This window comes from Salvia splendens, chromosome 6 (assembly GCF_004379255.2).
Source record: "Salvia splendens isolate huo1 chromosome 6, SspV2, whole genome shotgun sequence".
Lineage (NCBI taxonomy): Eukaryota > Viridiplantae > Streptophyta > Magnoliopsida > Lamiales > Lamiaceae > Salvia > Salvia splendens.
This window is the reverse complement of record NC_056037.1, coordinates 35,703,338-35,725,420: the sequence shown is the minus strand read 5'-3', so window position 1 is coordinate 35,725,420 and position 22,083 is coordinate 35,703,338. Positions and strand designations below refer to the sequence as shown.

Genomic DNA, 22,083 nt, shown 5'->3' with positions numbered 1-22,083 from the left:
ACCAAAAAATTCCCTCCTTCCCTCTCTCTTACTCTTTCTCTCTCTAGGGTTTTTAGGGTTTGAGGGAAAAATGGATAGATACCAAAAGGTGGAGAAGCCGAAGCCTGAATCTCCTGTTAACGAGAATGAGATCCGTATCACGTCTCAAGGCCTTGTTCGTAACTACCTCAGCTACGCTTCCACCCTGCTTCAGGTTTATCCTCCTTTCGCTCTCACTCATCTCTCTATTTTCTGTTTGTTTTGCGATTTTCTGTTTGATTAAGTTCTTTTGGTATCGTTTATGCACTGCTACGGATCTTCCACTTCCGTTTATTTTCTGCTGATGTGTGTTATCCAGTGGCATTTCATCTGATTTCGAATTTGCTTACAAGGATTTAAGAGATATTGCTATGTTAATACTACTTGTTTATACATGAATCGTCTTATAATAATGTTGTTTTAACACATAAATTGTGCAGTTGATATTTTAACAGAATCGGGATCTTTCTGTATCCGCTCATCATTTCTGCTGCTAGTACTTCTAATGTGTATGTTTGTTGGTTTTGGTGAAGTAATGAACTAGCTATAGGCCGTTTATATCTTATTGGACTACTTATTACTCTGCATTTATCAATGTGACTATGGAATTTGCTCGTGGACCATTATATCATGTGCCCTGGCATGATAGTTAGGGATTAGTCTTGTTGTATTTTGGTGCTTATCGCCTTGCATACTCACAAGTATCTGTTTCTGTTGTTTTAATGGAGGTGGCTAGTTTAGTTGTGTTGATGAAGGTGACTAGATTAGTCTTGCTTGACGTGATGCTGAGTGTTGCGCAGAGGTTTTTTTAGTTAATGTGAGATAGTGTAGCTCCTTGAGGGTGTTCTTATCACTCTGTAGAGATACAGTAATATTTATTGACCTCTATGAATCATGCATGCATTATGGATCTTCCATGCCAGTGTATTTCTAGCACTATTACATGAAAGGTTGGTCACTTAGATATCATTATCATGATCGGTATGGCCTAAGGGTGGTGAATTCCCTTGGTTTAGCTTGATGGCCTTCTTTGTTCTTTGTATTGGAATGGTTTTTCATTTTAGATGATGCATCTTTAGGAGGATTTTTTTTCATGCGTGTCTTTATAAGTTATTTATGGATATTTTGTTTTGGCTATCCTGCTGATTGCCTGCTAATGATTGCTATGTTATTAATAATTTTCTCAGGAGAGACAAGTGAAAGAGATTGTCTTAAAGGCAATGGGTCAGGCAATAAGCAAAACTGTGGCAATTGCAGAATTCTTAAAGGTTGCAATTTAATTTCCTTTCCTAAGATACTTTTATCTCTCTCTCTCTCGCACAATGTGAAGGACTCAGTGCTTTCCTTTGGATATAGAGAAGAGTTCCTCAACTGCATCAGGACACTGCCATCAGCTCAATCAGCATAACTGATACCTTCGAACCCATTGAAGAGGGCCTTCAGATGTGAGTTTGGAGTTTTATTCCCTTTGGCTCAAACTTGTCAGTCCTGATGCACATTGTGTTGTAGCATCTATCTCTTTTTATAATCAATTATATGTATGTATATATTGTGCTACTGGAGTCTCTAATGCATATACTTATGTCTACAGTGTGGAGCAGACTCGCCACGTGTCCATGATTTCAATTACTCTCTCGACTAAAGAGCTTAACCAGAGCTCTCCCGGGTAATTTCTGTGGGATTGTATTTTGGACCCTTACAAGGAATACTTCATGTGCGGGTTGGAAATCCTTTTAATCTGATAGTTAGGAACATGTTTCTTCCATCAATGTGTATTGCTTTGTGTTTATATAAAGCTAATTCTAGTTTTAGAAAAGGCTGTATGTTAATCCTTTATCCCAGTCTCTTACATATCATCATGGATCAGGTATCAAGGTCCATCTAATGTGGAGCAAACTAAACAGAAGTACAACAACTACAAGCCACAGCAGCTGCAACATCAACCTCCTCGACAAGCACTTGGAGTTTATAATGCTGGTAACGTGGATCAAACTAAACAGCAGTACAACAACTATCAGCCACAGCAGCAAAATCAACCTCCAAGACAAGCACATGCAATTTATAATGCTGGTAATGGAGGTTCAGGAAATTAACTGAATTTCTTGTTGTAAACATTTGCATATGTAAACATTAATTGCTCGTACTTCTGGTTTTTAGATACTAATGGACGAGGAAGAGGCCGTGGTCGAGGGAGGGGGCGAGGTTGGCAGAGAGGTGGATATTCAAACTACCAGGGTACTTCACTCTTGAACTATCAACCAACTTATTAACTATGTTCCGTGTGGCCCATATATGGATATGATATATCATTTCTCTTATCAAAGATTCTTCTTCATTCGTTGCAGAAAATGATGGCTATAATGGTGGCTATTCTAATTCAGGAGGCTATAATGGTGGATATCCTAATTCAGGTGGCTATAATGGTGGCTATTCTGGTGGATATTCTAATTCAGGTGGCTATGCTGGCAGATATTCCAATTGGGGCCGAGGTGGTAGTCGTGGAGGGTATGGTGGGGGCTATCGTGGTATGTTCTTTTAACCTAAAAACAGTTCAGTCCATTTTTGGTAATGTGTTAAAAGTAATTAAAGTTTGCTATTTAAGAAAGATGGATACTTGAAAGGTGATATAGTTTTGACACTGTCTGGATTGTTTATGTACACTTGATGAAGGTTAACGATGAGCATGCCTATTTATTTATACAGGTGCTGGATATGGAAGGGGCAGAGGTAGAGGTGTAGGTGGCAGAGGCTATGGTGGCCGTGGGCGTGGAGGAATGGGTGGTCGTGCGACTCAGAGGGTTGGTGGCAACCAAGAATAGTTGTTGGTAGTTGGTCCTTGCTTGCTATGGAGAAGTGCTTGCCTTGTTTGAGTTGTTGCTATGTTTGAAAAGTCCGGTTTGCAGCTGATGGTTGTTTTGCCTAGTATATGTTTATGAAGGGGGTAAGCTTTGTTTTCTGGTGTTATTTCTTTTATGTAAATATGCCAACAGCAAGCTACCAATTTCTGACTCGCTATATAATTTTTGTTTTCGTTTCCCATTCTCTCCAAACCCTCAATCCCTCCCTCATGGTTGGCCATATTTGTCTTCAATATATACTCCCTCGTCCCATTAGAAATGAAGTGCTTTCTTTTTTGGTTTATCCCATTAAAAATGAAACATTTCTAAAAATAGAAACAATATTTTTTCTACTTTTTCTTTTCTCTTTATTAACTCACAAAACAATACTACATAAAATCTCGTGTTAAAAAGCAAATGTTACATATTTAATGAGATGAAGGGAGTAGTATCTTAAAGTAAAGTAACTAGATTATGTTGTAGATTGGGAGGATTATGAATTGTAGAGAAATAAAAATGAGAGCGGTATATATACTACAATTAGCAAAATCCTATAGTAGTGTGATGATTGTAAGACTATATAATACTCCTTCCTACCCTGAAAATAGAATTTTTTTTCTTTTTTGTCTATTTTCTAAAAATAGAAATGCTCTATTTTAAGAAATTTCTGTCTCTAATGAAGTTGGACTCATCATCCATTAACACATTTTTCTATCTCTTTTACTTTATCAATTTTGTATTAATACTCGTGTTGTTTCAAAAATTCTTATTTTTAGGTGACAGAGGTAGTAATAAGATGCGAGAATCAACTGTATATTTTGGGAATTTACAAATTGTTTGAAATATGTTTGAAAAACTCTTCTAATCCATTATTCGAATATGTTTCGATAATATGCATAAATTGTTTAGAGTATGATGATGGACAGAATTTTAATTTTATTCTTATATTATGGGTTTAAACGGACGGATAGCAGATTTAAATGAGGCGTGTTTGGATCTTATTGTATAGTATAGTACACCTAATGCGAACATAAGGAATCACTATTCGAATTAAATAGAAAACAAATTTCATTTTTAAAATAAAACCCTGCTCTGATAAAACTATTTTCAGTGTGAATAGTTGCCACAAACGACTCCTCTAATATATTTAAGACAATTCAGCATACAAAATATACAAACAAATATTATCTCACAAAAAATACAGAATAGAGCAAAGGGGCAAAACATGTCACCAAAAAATTTAGGGGATACAAAGCTCAATGCAAAGAAGCATTACAGTGGTGTTTCTGTCAAGGAGAGAGGACAGATCTCTAGAATGCAAACAGGCACTTATTTACTACCGCAATTGAATCCACCACACACCGATAGAACTATGATTAAGATCAACGCAATGATAATGGCAAGAACTATCAGCTTTATCTTCATGTTCTGCAGCCACATCCTTCTCCTCATCTTCGTTCCTTGCGTCCTAAAATCTTGAGCCTGTCCGGACAAAGCGATAACACATCACAGACTGACTCACCCCATTTTCACTAATCATATGATACATATCAAGAGGATGAACCAAGACTTGGGGATTACAAATATTAAGGTCATCTAATTGGCACCCCGAGCTATGAATCAATGTCAAGCACCCACCCACCATCAAGTACAAATCAAATGAATAAACTACTATACTCCCTCTCTGTCCCATTCAAGATGGCTGCTTTCTTTAATGGCATAAGATTTTTGGTGGAGTTATAGAGTATAATGAGGTAGAGACTAATTTTATTCTAAACATGGAAAGAGGATATCTTTGTTGGGACAAATTATAAAGGAAATGCGGATAACTTGAATGGGACAGGTGGAGTACAGTGAATCTGGATCTAGTCAACATAGGATCTTCCATTGCGCGGTTAACCAAAAAAAACTTCAAATATATGAAAGAGAAAATGCTTTACTAATTAATAGGGTATCAGAGAAGTTCATATTTTATAAATATACTAGTACATAAATATAACATCCAATGACAAACCTGAGAGCGAAGATTCTCAGTTTTATCAACAAGGAGCTCAATTTTCTCTCCACGGTCAAGCACCTGAAAAAGCAAAAGAATCTTATTGAAACCACACTACCATTACAAAAGACCTAAATTCATACCACATGTCCACATCAATAGATGAAACACACACCATAAAAAGGTAATACTAATAAAAGGACGCATCCAAATTCGCTTACCTTTTCAATGTTTTCCATCATGACTCCTTTAACTTCTGTAACTTGAGCTTTCACCTTTGCAAGTTTACTGATCTCATCTGGGTGATCAACACAGTACTGCATTTGCTCTTTCAATTTGGGCCTAAGCATTATAAAGTAAAATTATTTATCTCAATTACGAGAAATAATATTATGGGTATAATATAGCATATGAAAGATGGAACGTAGAAGAATTACCCAAACTCTTTATTCAGGCTGTTGGCAACAGCTGTGGCAGCCTTTCCTCCACCATATTTCTTAGTAAAATCCTCCTTGATTCGCTCAAGAAATGCAATAGGAATCTGTCTTCCGATAGATTCAACAGCCACGACACAGTATGCTGTCATTAAAAAAAACATATAAGTTTACACTGGTCTACAAGAATGAGGACCAGAAAAATACCAAAATATTTATACTACTATAGCAAGCAAATCAGAAAACATAAACATAAACATACATTAGAAATGCAGTATACATCAGTTCATGCTGAAGTATTATATCTGGAAAATAAATTCAGGAATCAAATAATGCAAATACTGTCGTAAACAATCTTTGTAAACCCTATCCCCTTAAACACAGCTCGGGAATCATCAAGTAAACAAAGCAAAATGATGCAGCAGTCCAAGCTAATCAAACAATTTCCAGATGAAATAGATTTGAAGGAAATCAAGTGCGCCAGTATACTAATCTTACAGATTCAGCTAATTAAATAAAGTAAAACAAACCATGTATCTCACTGAATTTCAAACCGATCCTTAAATTACTAAAGCATCTATTCAGCAAAAGAAATCAACAGTCAACCGAGATCTGACTTCTTCGAACAAAATAAACCAAATAAAATTATACAGTAGATTGCAATCGTGTAAGTATCGATCATCAAGCAATAAAAACGCATCAATCAAATCGGACACATATATTTGAAGATAATTAAGTGCGGCAGAAGAAATAGAGGGAAAACATGAAGAAACAAACAGATCGGAAGAAGCGGCGCTTACTGAATCCATCCTCGACGAGGTAGTTGAAGGTGTGGCCGTCGCAGTTGTAGGTGAACTTGTTGTTGGAGGCGGGGAGTTTCTGGAGGCACTGCGCCGCAATCCCGGTGAAGTTGCCGGTGAACTCGGTGTATTCGGTCAGGATCACGGTGCCGCGCGCCACGAAGCTGTAGATCAACGACTGCTGCCCCATCGCTGCACCTCTATTTCTCTATCTCCCCAAAAACCCTAGGCGAAGCCTCTCAGCGCGTATCTGTAACCGTAGGGAGATAGAGATGTTGGGGAAAATGGGGAAATGAGAGGAAAAGAGGAAGCGGAAATAATGTGTTGGTGTATTTATGTATGGGGAGAAGTCTATAGAGAGAGAAACAAACTTATTTGAATTTCTTGAGAGAGAAATGGGGATTTAACATGCACACAGCACACTTTCCATTTTAAATGCAATAACTTTAAGTACATATCTAAATAAAGTTACATGATTTACATTAATTAAATAAAATATTCTTACATAATTTCACTAAAAATCAAAATATAGAATTGACATTAAAAAAATTTAAAAATTAAGATTTACTGTTTGGTGGCGTGCATGTAAAAATGAAAAAACATCTACTCTAGAAACATAGGATTGAGCATTATTTATAATACTACAATAAAACTAACACTATAAATGTCATTAACTTAAAAAATATAACTTAAATAACATCATGTAATCATGATGAAAGTTTAATATTTTAAAAATGAATCAACGTCGCTATATGAGAAAATATAAAACAATAGTAGTATATGATTTCTTTGCTTCAAATATAATTGTAAATGATACAAAACGATAACTACTAATTTGCACAGTATTATAACTGTATTTATGTAAAGTACAATAAACTATTAAAAACTGACAATTATTATTATATAATCATATATGTGATTTATTTTCGTCACACAAGTAAAAAACAAAATTAATGAATATATAATATTATAGTACTAGGTACTAATTAAATTTGACTTATTACACATGCAAGATAAGGTAATATGGAGTAGTAAAAATGCTCAACCCAAACTTTAGAGCATCCGCAACGGTGGCGACGGTCGCCACCGCCATCTGCGCCGCTGGCAAGCATCGAGCAGCGCCGCACCAGCGAGCAGCTGACGTGGCGGCACGGGATTGGGCAACGGCATAGCCGTTGCCTTCAAAAAAATTTTTTTATTTAAAATCGGTTTTTAATTAAAAAAAATGATTAAAAAAAATTTCACTTCCCAAAAAAATTATAACCGTTTATTACCGCTTTTTACACTTTTATTTTATTTTTATTTTTTTTCCCCCCAAAATACACACTTTCATCTATAAATACCCTCACTTTCACACCCAAAAATTCACATCAAACTACACAATTCTCATCTTCATTCTCCAATATCCATTCTCATCTTCATTCTCCCATATCCATTTTCATCTTCATTCTCTCACACCCTACAACATCACTATGTCCGGCCAAGACGATAACCCTACGGGCTCCCACGGTTGGAACCCCGAATGGTTCGGTTCACAACCGTTTCCTAGTCCGGAAACGGACTATTCGGCCCCTCCTCTCACCCAAGATTCGGGCGTTCCGGTTGGCTACCGGCCATACCCGGTCGACGACCAAGATGCCTCCGATGGGCGCTACGGGTGGACAATTTTAAATTATGTAATTTTTAATTTTTAGTATTTTAATTAGGTAATTTTTAATTTTTAGGATTTTAATTATGTAATTTTTTATTTTTAGGATTTTAATTATGTCTTTTTTATTTTATTTGTAATTTGTAATATTTATTGTGGTTTTTTAATGACTTTTAGTATTATGAAAATGTTTTTGTGTAATTGAATTTTAAATTAATTGTGCTCGTCCTTGCGGAAGAGCACGACTGTGGGTATTGTGCTCTTGCCAGAGAGCAGGCAGAAAAAGTGGGGCCGGGCCCACAACCGTGCCGCTGGCAAGAGCACGGTTGTGGATGCTCTTATATGCCTAAATAGCAGTACTACTACTTTTTTTAAGGAGGATCGACGATGGTTCCCCATCTACCCCCTCAATGCCTACGACTTAGTAGTATTTGATTTATTTAAATTTAATTAAATTGAGTAAAAAATTGAATAGTTAGATAAAAGAAATAAAATTGAAACTAATAGGGGAATATAAGTATACTCCTCCTAGGTAATCTATTTTCAAAGTTTATAAATTATTATAAATCATTATGTTAAATTAAAAAAGAAAAGAATACTACTACTTACGAAAAATTAAACACGATTTTGCATTCAAAATTAGATGTGCAAATATGAGAAGAATTATTATAATGATGTTTTTTAAGGATCAAATCAATGATATATTTTCTAATATAAAATATAGAGGAGACAAATTAATTGTTGAGTAACATAATTAATTATAGTAAATTTAAAATTGAGAGATATTACATATACAGTTATGAATATTGCTCTTTAATGTTGTTGGTTTCTATAACTCTTAAAATATGATTGAATACTCTTTAATCCTATAAATCCGAGGTTCAAAAAAACACAGTACTATTTTTTTCAAATGATTTATCTAAAAAGATGTTTACGTTTGAAAAAATAATGGCATGCTTATTCATTTTAATTATTTAATCTAATTAAAAGAATATGTCAACAATGTTGGCATAACAAGTGCTGAGGTTTTATCTCCATAGATTGTATTATAATATACAATGAAATTATAATGATTTTAAAACACCACAGCAACCAGCATAAGCTCAATTCCATTCACTAACAAAAATGGGTATAGTAATTTAAGTTTACACTTTAACCCAAACTCATTTCTAATTTCACAGAATGGTTCTTTTCTTGATCATTCATTATCCAACTCTACTCCAGAAGGCAGCCCAAATTTGTTGTTCTTAGTTTCATCGGCTTCGACATCATCTCCAGTTTCCATGGCTGACTCCACGTAGTCAACCTTGAAGTCGTAATCATCGTTGCCATCATGTTCCATCGCAGACGGCTGATTTTCCTTTTTCCGCCTTTGCTTATCTGCTTTTCTCCTCTTTGTATTTAGCATGCCTTCCTCAGCATACAGCTTTTCATTTTGCCTCACAGTAGCAGATTTCTCCTTCACAGAAGTAGCTTTTTCATCTTCGTCACCAGATTCCATGGGCTGATCTACATCGTTGGCTTGAGGTGGTTCTTTGTCCTGCGCATAATCAATTATCGTGAATTTTAAGTAATCGGAATTTCAAAATCACTAATTGATTAATGTGAATCATCAATCAATAAGTCAAGCAAGTTTTATCAGAATCCAGACATGCTACTTCAGAGAGAAAACCAACCTCAAGCATTGTCATGTCAAAGTTCAATGGGGAATTAGAAGGAACTTCAACTGGATTGAAATCATTCACAGATTTCAAACTGCCTATAAAAGTTGTTTCGCTGCCATAAACTTCATCTACGTTAAACTCCTTCCCAAGTTCTGTGACAATCCTTGCCTCAGAAGGCTCATCTGCATTCCTCTTGGGAGGCATGGTATAATACAGAATTTTACCTGAAGTAGTCAAGAAAAATAAAGTTTAGCAGAGCTCAGGCTGATAAAACACACAAAATTTCCAAGATAACAGAAGTCTTATAATAATTTTTTCGATTAAAGTGGTGGCGTTGTACCTTCATTCCAGTCGTGCAAAACGATCCTTGCAGTAGCATCAACATCTACAACACCACCCTTTTTAAGCTTTCCCCTGACTGTAGCAACCTTCTGAAGGAAGTTGTCGACAGAATCAAAACTTGGGATCTTGTAAAGAGTTACCAATACTTTATCAGGACAAAGCTTTAGGATTTCCTTGACTGCACAGTTAACAAAACAGCTAAACTGTTACCAACCAGTGCGTGTTATACAGCATAACATTAGTAGCTATGTCAGAAGGCAAAGCGGACCTACCAGGACCAATTGGATCATCCAATTTTTCGATTCTTTTGCAATTTCTGAGAGCAATTGAAGCATCATTTGCTGCAGACTTGAGCATCACCACACCAGGGCAGTCCAATAATTTAACATTATTATCAAGATGAACCTCTTGCATAGATCTAGTCAACCCCGGAGTTGCTCCAACATTGACAACATGAGATCTTTTCAAGCTATTAATTATACTGCTTTTACCAACATTAGGGAGTCCTATAATCCCAACCGTAATAGATTTCTTGATCTGCACCCAAACAAGTAAAAATAAAAAAGGGTCAACATAACACTCACTCATCAAGAAATTAATACATTAATATTATACAACAAAACAATAGGCCGCCCATCACATAACCAACAACACCAGCCTATTAATCAAACTTAACGGTACCTCGTGACTTCTTGAGTAGTTTTTCAGTAACTTAATAAGAGTTTCAGCCCCTAGGCAGTCACTCGTTTGCAGAAGATTGCTAGCCTTTCCAGTCTTCCCCTTTCCACCCTTACCAGTCTTTGGAGCTGATTTCCACCCAAGATTTGACTTTTGTTCCTGGGTGCTGCACTTAAAGGCAACTGCAGGTAACTCCTCCCTAAGGTATTTGAGCCACTTCTCCGCAGCCTCCCGAGGAACAAGATCTGTAATGTATATTAGCGGTTTAGAACAGTTGTCAAGGTTGCATATTTAAAACAACTTCTTCAAACTTCTATTAATAAAGAACCCAGATAGTAATTAAAAACATCTTCATAAAAATCGAGAAAAGTCATATTCAACAGAAAAAGGTTCAGAACTATCGTATCACAATTGACATAGTGTACAAAATACATCAATATCTAACTATATGCTGATGTGTAAATAGCTACAATATTACAAACTTCAGATGGAAATTAAACTACAAAATGAAGCATACCTATTTTATTCAGGAGGAGAACAAGACGCTTATCCGGTCCCGCACTCAACACCATCTTTTCCATGTCAAAACAGCGAGTACCAATGGGATCACGGGCATCAAGAACCTCCAATATGACATCGGAAGCCTCAATGACTTTCACCAACTCCTTGTAGAATGCTTTCTCCGAACTATCTGCAACAAAGTTCAAAATGGCAGAATATCCATAAACTGACCATAAAGGCAGAAGGTTTTTACACTATAAAAAAAACAAGTTAACAAGGACTGGTCACATACCTACTTTCCTAGTAACATTAGTGGGTTTCTCATTCACCCCCTCCTCTCCTTCTTTAATTTCTTCATCCTCCAAAATCCCCAATTTTCTCTTACGAGCCTACACAATCACCAAAATCACAATACATACAAATTGAACAACAAGCTACAACAGCTATTCACCAAGCATATACATACATCGAGCCTATACAAACAGCCATACAATAGCTAAACTAAACACAGTAATTTTGTTTCTTCAGGAATTGGAAGTAAAATGTAGCATACCCTCTCCTTCCGAGCGGCTTTCTTTGCTTCTAGGTCGTCAATTGCTTTTTGGCGGCGGACCTCGAGGGCCTTGAGCTCCTGCTCCTTGAAAGGCCAATCGTTGGGGATGCCGGGATCCTTTTCTACTTTGGTCTTTTTATTGATCCCCAATTTCTTAGCCTCTTTGGTTTTCTTCTTCGCGTGCTCCTTGACCTTCCTTATAATCTTGTATTTCTTCCTAAGCGGCACCCTCTTGCTCTTGCTCTCTGTTCGCCCAATTCATCCATTCAATCAATCAATAAAATAAAACAGTTTGTGAATTGATTACGAACAGAGGGAATGTGAGAATTCACTTACTTTTGCTCTTCTTCACCATCTTGACGTTCCGGCGAGAGAGAGAGGGAGAAAGAGGGGAGAAGTAGGGTTTATGGTTACAGCGGCACTTCAATTCGAAGAAAAGTGAACTGGGTCGGGTCAATTGAACAATATGGGCTGGTGGGTAACTGTGATTGTGATGGGCCGCCTCTTATGTTCGGTAATAAAAAGCCTAATTTTAATAAAGCCCAACCCTTAGCGGATCCTTGTGTTGCGATAATAATCATTTTATAAGACTAGCGTGTACAAACATATGGGTAGGGATGATTAATCGGTATGTCGTTTATCGATTAATCGATAATCATTAATCAAAACTTTCATTTCGGTTCAGATTCCAAGTTTTGAGTGTGTTTGGTTGGTTATAAGAGCATCCATAATAGCGGACGTCCGACCGGCGTGCGGGACATCTGTCCCGGACGTCCGCTATTGCATGAAAATCGACGGACGAGAGGTCGTCCGTCGGTTTCCGAGGACGTCCGCCTCGATGTCCGTCGTGATTACCGCTATTGCGGCGACACGACAGACGTCGGGGCGGACGTCCCAAATTTTCGATTTATTTTAAACTCTATATATACAGTTCGTTGCAAACTCTATATATATGGTCGGCTCGTTGCAAACTCTATATATACGGCTTGTTGCAAACTCTATATATACGATTTTTTAAAAAACTCTAACGCATGTTTTATCGTCGAAAATGAAGGCCTAAACAAAAACATATCATACCGTCAGGACACTCTTTCGGCTAACGGCAAACTATATAGATTAAAGGCATAACATGTACTTTGTTTGAATCGTTTTTTAGTTTGGGATGTTTTTTTTTTGGTGAACTATGTATATTTTTTGAAAATTTAAATATGTATGCTTTTTTAGAAATAAAATGGTTGCATTTTCCCCATATTCGTGTCGAAATTTTAATTCCGTTGTTAATTTGTGAATTTGTGAACTTTAATTATTGGGATGTCCGTCGGGATATCCGCGGGGACGTCCGTCCCTATTGTGGAAGTATAACTGAATGACTATGAAATCAATTTTAGTACATCTAAAATAGATACTCTTTATGTCCATTGACCATGGAATTTAAGAAATTAATACTACATATAAAGAGTTGTTGAAAATAGAGTAAGGTATGCAAGCGAAAAAATAGAAGAGTAAAAAGAGAACGGAGTAGTTTGAACAAAGTAAGCTGAAAAATGTTTTTAATTTAGCGATTTTTTCATCTCCTCCTTCCCCTATGCCCTAAGTGGAATGCACCCTTTCCGGTGCTGAGGCTATATAATGGGAAGAAAAAATCGTTTGAAAGGAGATAAATGGGGTAGTCATACTCATGTGTAAGGCAAGCATTATATGTAATATTTTCAGTTAATCGATGGATTAGTAGGCTAACTGATTGCGGCTTGATTCTGATTTCTAGGTAGTTTGGAACGTTTTTTTTGTCGGTTAATCGATTAATCGGTTCAACTTACAATAGTACTAACACAATGATACGAGTATCCCTAGCAGCAGCGAGACGGAGCTCGCCGAGGAGGTGGAGCGGGTGGCTGCGCCCGAGAAGCAGAGCGCACCAGCGGCTGCGGCCGAGAAACAGAGCGCACCAGCGACGACAAGGACTTTGAGGCCACGGAACCGAATCAAGCAGCCTCAGCGGCTCCGGGAGTAGAATAGCAGCATTCTTATTTTTTACGTTTCTTTTTCCTTTTTGGTTTATTTTTAGAATATTATTATTTTTAGTTTACAATTGAGTCGGGCCATTTTCACGGGCCCCGTTTGGGTTTTCTTGGTTGGTTCTTTCCCGAACGTATTAGGATAGGTCGAACCAACCCTAGGGTTTAGTTATAAATAGAGCCAATGTGTTATCACACGATTCATGAATAAAATTATCAATACTTGGTTCAATTGCTTTTGCCTCAAGAAACAACTCCCAAGCTGTCGACGGGATCCCCCGCGATCAGCTGCAACTTTTTTTGACGTCCAAGTCACGACCCGCGTTGGGCGCTCGACATTAGACGTCATCCCGTTTCTTGATTTCGCTTGGAATTCGACGTTGAGGAAGTGATTCTTTAACACACAATCGATTAACCAAGCCTACCTATTTGACATATTATTACATTTCCATTCTTCATTTTATGCCGATCCCGTTTAAATCTCAAATAACTGTCACTCAATCAAAACTACCTTATGCTCATTTTACGCCTCATTTTTTTTCCATTTTCTTCACATTTAATTATATAAAAAAGCATTGTAATTCCCCATCGTAATTAATTAATTTAATTAACTTTCAATCATGTTGTTAATGTTCTCAAATGAATGGATTGAACGATACTATAAAAACTGCGCATGGAACGAATTAAATAGTTATACGTATGTATGAATTTCAAAAATATTATTCTAAATAAAGGAATTATCTTTTACGAACTTGATAAAATTCGACTCACCCAATTTAACCGATCACTGAAATTATACTTTGAGAAACATTGAGCCGAATCTGTATATTGAACATTGAAATATGCATGATTGACAGTCGACAGAAGGTCTCAATTCGAATATTTCATGAATTAGTAGATACATTATACATGAACAGTTTAGAATTCATATAAGGAGTATATATATTCCAGTCTTCGAAAATCACAAGTCCTTTTAATTGTTATATGTCGTTCGTGTCTATGTATACAATTGATAATGACATAATATTAATGAGAAATAAATGACAATTTCCTTTACACTACTAATACTATCCTATTTTTTTCGTTATCGACTGAAGTTTCTAGAGTAGTACTACTATAAATTTATAATATCATATGACTATTCGTTTATAGTAATAGTTTAACAAATGAAAATTTCAGTGAATTCAAATGACAGTCTACATTATTATATGTATATGAATGATAGAGTGTGTATGAACTAAAGAAATTATGAAATGATAGGGTGATAATAGCCAGCTTTTTGTACATATCAACTTTAATTATTTGGATTCTGTATTTGAGAAGACAAAAGCAAAGTTCAAAGCCATTCAAATGACTATCCAGCAAAACAACAAAAGTTTTGTCACCCACCACTTTACACACCATTAATTGTCCTAAATCTTTCATTTTAATTTTTTTTAGCACGATAAATCTGCTAGTATATAGTATGTACATTAAATTGTACTAGTAATCACTAATAATTACTATTAGATTCTTTAATAAAACTCTAATCGAAAACTACCACAAAAGTTTTTATATGTCAACATATATATTTTACCACATTAGATAAATGAAATGAAATATTTTGTTCCCAAATTGATTCTAATCCTTTCTATCAAATCCAAAGCTAACCAGAAATCCCAATAAACTTCCCTAAAAAAACTCAAACTCGGAAATATACACACAAACACACACAATTAATATTGTTCTCATTCAGCCAATTTTAATTTGGCAATTTACAGTTTGCATCGTAAATACCATGTGATGAAAAGTCGAGCCAAAAGGGTCTATGCCGATTATAATAATCAACTCCAAAATGTATAGAGAGAAATGGAGAAAAATAGTGCCACTTTAAACAGAAGATTAATACTACTACTAGAAAAGATTACACTAAAAATTATTCTCAAATTCAAAAAAAAAAATATATATATATATATATATATATATAGGGTCTTGTTAGGTTGAGATTTTTTAGCTTAATTGAAAATTGAGATGCATTTTCAGCCACTCATTTTGAAATGTCAACTGCAAGTAGATTATGTCAACTAAGGGGTATTATCGTCATTTCATTTCAATAGCCAGAATATCAAATGTCAACAACCCGTATTAAAATGTCAACAACTAAAAAAAATTTAATTTTTTTAATTTTTTTAATTTTTTTTAATTTTTTTTAATTTTTTTTAATTTTTTTTAAATTTTTTTAAAATTTTCGCGCGATGTCAACTACTGAGACATTATGTCAACTACGATGTGTAGTCTGCACATCAAATGTCAATAGCTCTGCACATCAAATGTCAACAGCTTATAATTGACATTATATATGTGTAGTTGACATTAATTGTATATGTAGTTGACATTATATGTGTGTAGTTGACATGAATTGTATATGTAGTTGACACATTACATGTGTGTAGTTGACATGAATTGTATATGTAGTTGACAAAAAAAAAATAATAAATAAATAAAATAAATAAAAAATAAAAAATCGAAAAAAAAATAATTTTTTAAAAAAAAATAAAAAAAATATTTATTAAATAAAATATATGATGAAATTACAAATATGCCCTTTCATAATTAATTAATGTAAAAATATTTTCCATGTGGCAAATTTTAGACCACTCATTTAATAAAAATGAGTGGCTTATAATGCATCTCAATTCTCAATTAGGCTAAAAAATCTCAATTGATCACAACCCTATATATATATATATATATATATATATATATATATATATATATATATAAATCCATGGTATATATTATATATATCTCTAACTATACAATTCTAATGAAAACATGGATCCAAAAGTTTTACACATAAAAGAAAGGTGTAACAAACTTCTCACTGAGCACAAATAGTAGTCTTTGATAGAGAGAAGAGATCACAATTTAACAAACCATATAAAGCTGTAATAACTCAAAGCGATGACAACAACAACAAAATTTCATCTTCTTCTTCATCTTCTTCCTCTCCATATAGATATCTAGCAATAGATCTGCCATGATCAGTAATTACCTGTTTGAAATAGGGTTTGGCCCACTTGGAACTTCATGATCACTTGCTTCAAACTCCCCTCTTTTCGATCTCCGATGCTCCTTCTTCTTGGGGCGAAAACCATTTGTTTTCGCACTCGTATGATGAGATGGAAGAGTATTGCTAGTTGAAGCCATGCTTGAAGATGAGGGTTTTGAAGAGTTCACAAGCCTAGCAAAGACGAAGAGGAAGAACAACATAAACCAGAAAAAAGTTGAAAAAGAAGAAGAATTGGATTTCAATCTCTTTGCCATGCAAGATTTTTTGCAAAACCTACACCCCCAATTGATGATGAGAAATCAATATCCATTAACCACAAAAAAAAAGGTTGTGGTTTGAGGAAATCAAGCCAAAGGAAGGAACCAAGAGAGACAATGATTTGTGATTTAGGGCTAAAGTGGTGTGTGGAAAAAGGGGTTTTGAAATTCCATACACATTTGGTGAAGAAAAGAAAATTTAGCTTAAGATGAAAGTTTAGGGGAATAATATATGGGGTGTGGTGTTTATGAAATAAAGGCTGTAACATTTGACTTTGTGCCCTGCTTTTCAGGCTGTGGATTTGTATGCCTTTATTTCTACCTTTGTTTGATTCCAAATTTCCAAAATATATTTTCTTTGCCAAATGTGACTACCACTTTTCGAGGTAAACAACACCAACGTTTAAGGCGTTTTAAGTCATAACTGTAAATTAATTAGAAGAAAAAACAGTTTCATCACTACAGTAATTTTGTAGTGAAACTAAAGTAAGAATTACTAATATTCTGCCTAAAAATTAAAACTTAAGACTAGTATTTTGTGTTCCTAACGTTGGTGTCTTCAATTTTCATAATTGTACCCCCAACTTTTAGTTTTCCTTTCGCATAAAATGTCTCACTACATAAAATTGGTGACGAAAACTTTAATCTAATTTTTGTAGTAGACAACACAAATTTTAATACAAAATTTATGAAGCAAGATATAAAGACATAGAAAAAAAATAAATAGTGGAAAATGAGACTTGTCTCATCAGAGAAATAAATTTACCATAAAGAATAGAGACTAATTTCGATAGACGGACAAAATGAAAATATATCGATTTTTTATGAACATATAAAGTAGAAACACTAAAAATTCAGTTTTTTTAGTGAAAGTTGTGGACATTTTATGGAATACTCTAAAAGTTAAGGACATTTTACATTTTTCATTAAATAAATCATATCTGATCCAGCTAGATGAATCAATTTTTCGTCACCATACATAACTGTATGACTAAGACATTTTATAGAAAACAAGAAAAAGTGAGGGTATTATATGAATTTGTAAAATATATTAGAATACATTGAAAGTTATAGACATAATCATTTTTTTCCTAATTTCTTTATGTATTACAAAGGTTAGGTGCATAGTGGTCATATCAAACACCAAAAATTACTTCTTCGGTTATGCTTCTTAAAAATCCATCAGATTAAAAAAGTTTTGTTATCTCTTTTCTTTTTGTAAATCTGGTTGATTGGAATAATAAATGTTTTGATTGAAGCCATTGTGTCCTTTGCTTTTGTTATGAAAATTCTCCATAATTTCTTACTTAATGTTTCATAATCAACTTTGTTTCCCTTTCAATTTCAATATATTATTATGGTTAAAATTTAATTTTCACTTATTAGCTAGATTCTCCGACCCAATTAAGATATAAAATTGACTATGTAGATAGAATTTCAATGATCTTAAAATTGCCATCTTTCTTTTTAGAGTAGTTGTTATCTTTTGATGTGTCGAAATGTTGTTTGGACTTTGTTCATGTTTCGTACTCATACTCGCCCTTGGTGAGTTAGAGCCTTTTATTTTGTAAGAAAGGACTAGCTAGAAATTATTTGCATTATAACTAATGTGAATTTAACAACCACAATTCAAGCACAATAGGTTTGGAAAAAAGAGATACTCCCTCCGTCCCACATAATTTGGGACACTTTGACCGGGTACGAGTTTTAAGAAAAATGAGTTGAAAAAATTAGTGGAATGTGGGTCCTACTTTTTTATATATTAGTTTCATAATTAAATGTGAGTATGAATGAGTTAGTGGAATGTGGGGTCCACTACCAAAAATGGTAAAAGTGAAGTGAGACAAATTATGTGGGACGGCCAAAAATGGAAAACTGAGTCAAATTATGTGGGACGGAGGGAGTATGTGTTAACTACCATGTTTGATTTTCATAACAAAGAAAAAAGTGTTGGTGGAAATTAAGTTGAAAAGGGGAATGAAGATACTGCAAATACTAAATTAAATCAAACAGTATAAGTTAGAAAAAGAAAATGGAGAGAGAAAGTGAAATGCATGGTTCGTATTCTCTCAATCACCATAGTTCAAAGCAAATGCCCAGATAAGGTCTTGTCTTTGCCATGGGCCCCAACGACACACACATACCTCTCCTTTTCTCTTTTTTTTAATAAATAAATATTTTTTTCTATTAACTCTTTGATTCCTTCTTATAATAAGAAAGATATATAGGGGTATAGGGATGTGATTATATGATAACCCATATTTATGGTGATAACTTAATAACCTATTATTCTATGGATGAAATATATCATTTTATAAAACATAATATCATTTTATAGATTAAAAGTATCATTTTATGCATGCTGAAAAAATATCATTTTATAGTGTATAAATATCATTTTCAGTAAAAATGATATTTTTGACACATAAAATGATAGGTTATTAGGTTATCACCATAAATATGGTTATCATTTTAAAGCAGTATATAATTATTTGTCTCACCTAATTACATGGCCATTTTTCCTAAACTCAACAATCCAATATGACAGTTATTAATGAATTCATATGACATACCACGAATTGGATCATTAATCATTACTTAATTTCTTAAATTTCATACCGAAAAGCAACGTCTCCACTCCATTATACAGGTACAGAATATTGTATTACGCAAGATTATGTGTCGAACAAAAAATGCGTTCTTTAAGAAGAATACACAGATATCTCATGTGCCTTTGCTTCCATTTTCGACAATTTACGTGTAAAGTCAATGGAGAAGAAATCTCATAATGACATTATCATTAAGAACATGATTTGTTTTTGGTCACCCAGAAATTAGGAAATGATATTCAACTTTTCGAGACAAGACACGAGATAAGATATAGACAATTAAATTAATGCAGTTTCCGTTGATGTATATAAATTGATGCTCACTCATGATTTTAAGTGCATTATTTTTCAAAACTATTATGTACAAACATGTCAACAATATGAGGTAAGCAATGTGCAATTATGATGAGTAAAACCTAAAATAGGATCGCTCTTCTTTTTCATGTATCATTTGTCACCTATACTATTTGAGATCTTTGCTGAAACAAGATCATTTTGTATATACTATTGTCATAAAAAGAAATGAATAACTTAAATAAAAAAGCAGCATAAACTAACATCAATTATACATAAAAGGCAAAACAAAAATTATAATTTTTATGTTAAAAACAACAATTAAATTTGGCATTTGAAGTTGTCAATTTCACGCTTCACTCCGACCCTAGACATTGAGATTCATATTGTTAGTGAAGGTTGTCGCACCACCGCTTCTGTCTTTCGACTCCGGCTAAGACCTACTTCACTGTATCCGACCAACGAAGCGCACCTTAGTTGGTAAGACGTCTCTCATCCATTGATCCAATAAGTCGAAGGTTTGAATAATCATAAGAGTAAATGAGAAAATATTATTGATCATTTTTTACAAGACTAAGTCGCCTTTTCTTAATCAAACAAGTTGGTTCCAGTCATTGATCAGAAGATACAGATTAACTACAACATGTTTTAGGTAAAACAGTAATCCTAACACTTTAAGTAGTAGTATTATATGTATAGAGACAAATTGTCGTGATAATGACTGTTGATCTACCCTATTATTATGCTACTTTTATTTCTCCGTGATCAATTTCAATTCAACAGGTCCCATCACTTTTTAATCAACTGTTGTTCTTCTTAATCAGATAAATCAATGCCAGATAATTCATCCTTAGATAATGATAAATCATAATATTTTTATTATTCATTGGTGTTCATTTTTTATTGCCTCAGTTGCCAGTTAATGGCCAGTTACCCGAGATGTCTATGTAAGTTAAAATTTAGAAATCTTCAACAATTTTATGAATGGATAAATCACTCTTGGTAATCCAGTGACCCAACAATTTTTCCTTTTAAAACGATGTGGTGATATCCCCATTGCATTGCCTACTTATTAGGTATAATAATTTTTAGTGCTATAGCCTAAATAAATCTACAATAAATTAGAAGTGAGTGACTTACATAAATGAATGTTCCGATTATTTACTAGTAGGAGTATGACTTTTTCCCCATTTACTTGAAATGTCTATAGGAATTGAGATTTCAAAATTTTCAATATGGCTATTGATGGAAAAATCATTGTATTATACTCCTCTTTTAGGAAACCCAAGTTTTCTCTGATTATCTTGTCTAGCTTCAGATCATACAGCTATGTCCAAACCAAATTATTGAAAAAATAAAATAAAGAAAGACATCACAATCATATGTCGACCACCACATATCTCTAGTGCTCTCTTAGAAATCAACGACTTCCAACAAATAATGCGTCCAATAATTTTTTACTGTTGATAAAGTTTTCAAATTAAAATCTTAAGTTGAATCATCCCAACATATATACGAACCATTGAAACATTCAAAATGTCTAACATAAGTTCTCCCAAACACCCTCTTCGTATTGCGTAAATTTTGGAGAAACCATATAATTATATAATCTAATTTACTCTAAATTCTAAAACTAATTAGAATTCAACAATCAAACAACTTCAAAAGGAGTAAAGAATGAAGTAATTTTTGTAGAAATTATACCAAACACTTGACGTTTCATGTCATCTAACAAAAATGAATACATTTCATGGTGATCTAAGTTTAGCTAAATGTGATGCATACAATGGTAAAAGTTGATAATCGTCCACTGATTTTTTTCTCTTTTTGTTCTCCCCTTTCTATGAAAGAGTGAGGTCTCACTTTATAGAGATGTGGGAAACAAGAAATTGATTAAAATAAGTAAATTGAAAATGAAGAAGTTTCTTTAGAAAGATTTTCATGTCGTGTAAAGATTGGTGGGTCACAAAGAAAAAGGGTTTATCTAAAATATACCTTTGTTTTTGGTCTTTTAGAAAGAATTATTATTATGATTATTACTATTAGCAATTGCATGTCGTTTTCCCATGTTCCCCACCATTACTTTCCACAGTAACAAAACAAATTTTTAAAAAAAATTGAAAATTAAATTCATAAATAATTTTTTCAACAACAAAATCAGGATAGAATAAAGAGACAATCAATCATACGTTCATTTACTATATAATGCATGAGCAAATAGCCATAATAAAAAAATCTCATTATTCTGCAATATCTTATCATCACCTTGAAAACAACTTTACAGTCAAAGGAATGTATGTAGCTTTCACTTGCATGCCTAAATGGAATCACTTTTCTTTTAGGCCAATATATTTTATTCTCAATTTCTCATTGCTCAGCTCTGCT

At 34.0% G+C, this 22,083-nt stretch overlaps 3 protein-coding genes across 3 annotated transcripts; 1 reads left to right on the top strand and 2 right to left on the bottom strand.

Annotated features, from left to right (window-relative positions):
* LOC121806302 (RNA-binding protein FUS-like) lies at nt 1–3,055 on the top strand. Its single transcript, XM_042206299.1, has 8 exons — nt 1–193; nt 1,206–1,286; nt 1,375–1,463; nt 1,610–1,684; nt 1,886–2,088; nt 2,176–2,253; nt 2,364–2,543; nt 2,722–3,055. Exons 1-8 carry the CDS (start codon nt 71–73, stop codon nt 2,835–2,837), a joined length of 945 nt encoding a protein of 314 aa, XP_042062233.1. The 5' UTR covers nt 1–70; the 3' UTR covers nt 2,838–3,055.
* A 917-nt stretch (nt 3,056–3,972) lies between these two features.
* On the bottom strand, nt 3,973–6,414 carry LOC121806792 (vesicle-associated membrane protein 722-like). Its single transcript, XM_042206944.1, has 5 exons — nt 6,086–6,414; nt 5,289–5,430; nt 5,073–5,193; nt 4,870–4,932; nt 3,973–4,337 (listed from the first exon to the last, which is right to left on the bottom strand). Exons 1-5 carry the CDS (start codon nt 6,273–6,275, stop codon nt 4,185–4,187), a joined length of 669 nt encoding a protein of 222 aa, XP_042062878.1. The 5' UTR covers nt 6,276–6,414; the 3' UTR covers nt 3,973–4,184.
* A 2,409-nt stretch (nt 6,415–8,823) lies between these two features.
* On the bottom strand, nt 8,824–11,884 carry LOC121809465 (guanine nucleotide-binding protein-like NSN1). Its single transcript, XM_042210103.1, has 9 exons — nt 11,808–11,884; nt 11,472–11,716; nt 11,211–11,307; nt 10,935–11,108; nt 10,421–10,662; nt 10,012–10,276; nt 9,738–9,917; nt 9,410–9,621; nt 8,824–9,273 (listed from the first exon to the last, which is right to left on the bottom strand). The coding sequence occupies exons 1-9, from the start codon at nt 11,824–11,826 to the stop codon at nt 8,932–8,934; spliced, it is 1,776 nt and encodes a 591-aa protein (XP_042066037.1). The 5' UTR covers nt 11,827–11,884; the 3' UTR covers nt 8,824–8,931.
* Nucleotides 11,885–22,083: the final 10,199 nt, after the last annotated feature.

What these genes read in the sequence shown, in the direction of transcription:
- LOC121806302 (XM_042206299.1), top strand. Translation starts at nt 71, where the DNA reads ATGGATAGATACCAAAAGGTGGAGAAGCCGAAGCCTGAATCTCCTGTT. An exon ending in CAATTGCAGAATTCTTAAAG is followed by an intron (nt 1,287 to 1,374) that starts GTTGCAATTTAA and finishes CTTTGGATATAG; the next exon opens with AGAAGAGTTCCTCAACTGCA. An exon ending in ATTGAAGAGGGCCTTCAGAT is followed by an intron (nt 1,464 to 1,609) that starts GTGAGTTTGGAG and finishes TTATGTCTACAG; the next exon opens with TGTGGAGCAGACTCGCCACG.
- LOC121806792 (XM_042206944.1), bottom strand. Translation starts at nt 6,275, where the DNA reads ATGGGGCAGCAGTCGTTGATCTACAGCTTCGTGGCGCGCGGCACCGTG. An exon ending in TGATGGAAAACATTGAAAAG is followed by an intron (nt 4,933 to 5,072) that starts GTAAGCGAATTT and finishes TTGCTTTTTCAG; the next exon opens with GTGCTTGACCGTGGAGAGAA. An exon ending in CTGAGAATCTTCGCTCTCAG is followed by an intron (nt 4,338 to 4,869) that starts GTTTGTCATTGG and finishes TTGTCCGGACAG; the next exon opens with GCTCAAGATTTTAGGACGCA.
- LOC121809465 (XM_042210103.1), bottom strand. An exon ending in AAGCCGCTCGGAAGGAGAGG is followed by an intron (nt 11,308 to 11,471) that starts GTATGCTACATT and finishes GTGATTGTGTAG; the next exon opens with GCTCGTAAGAGAAAATTGGG. An exon ending in TTGACATGACAATGCTTGAG is followed by an intron (nt 9,274 to 9,409) that starts GTTGGTTTTCTC and finishes GATTATGCGCAG; the next exon opens with GACAAAGAACCACCTCAAGC.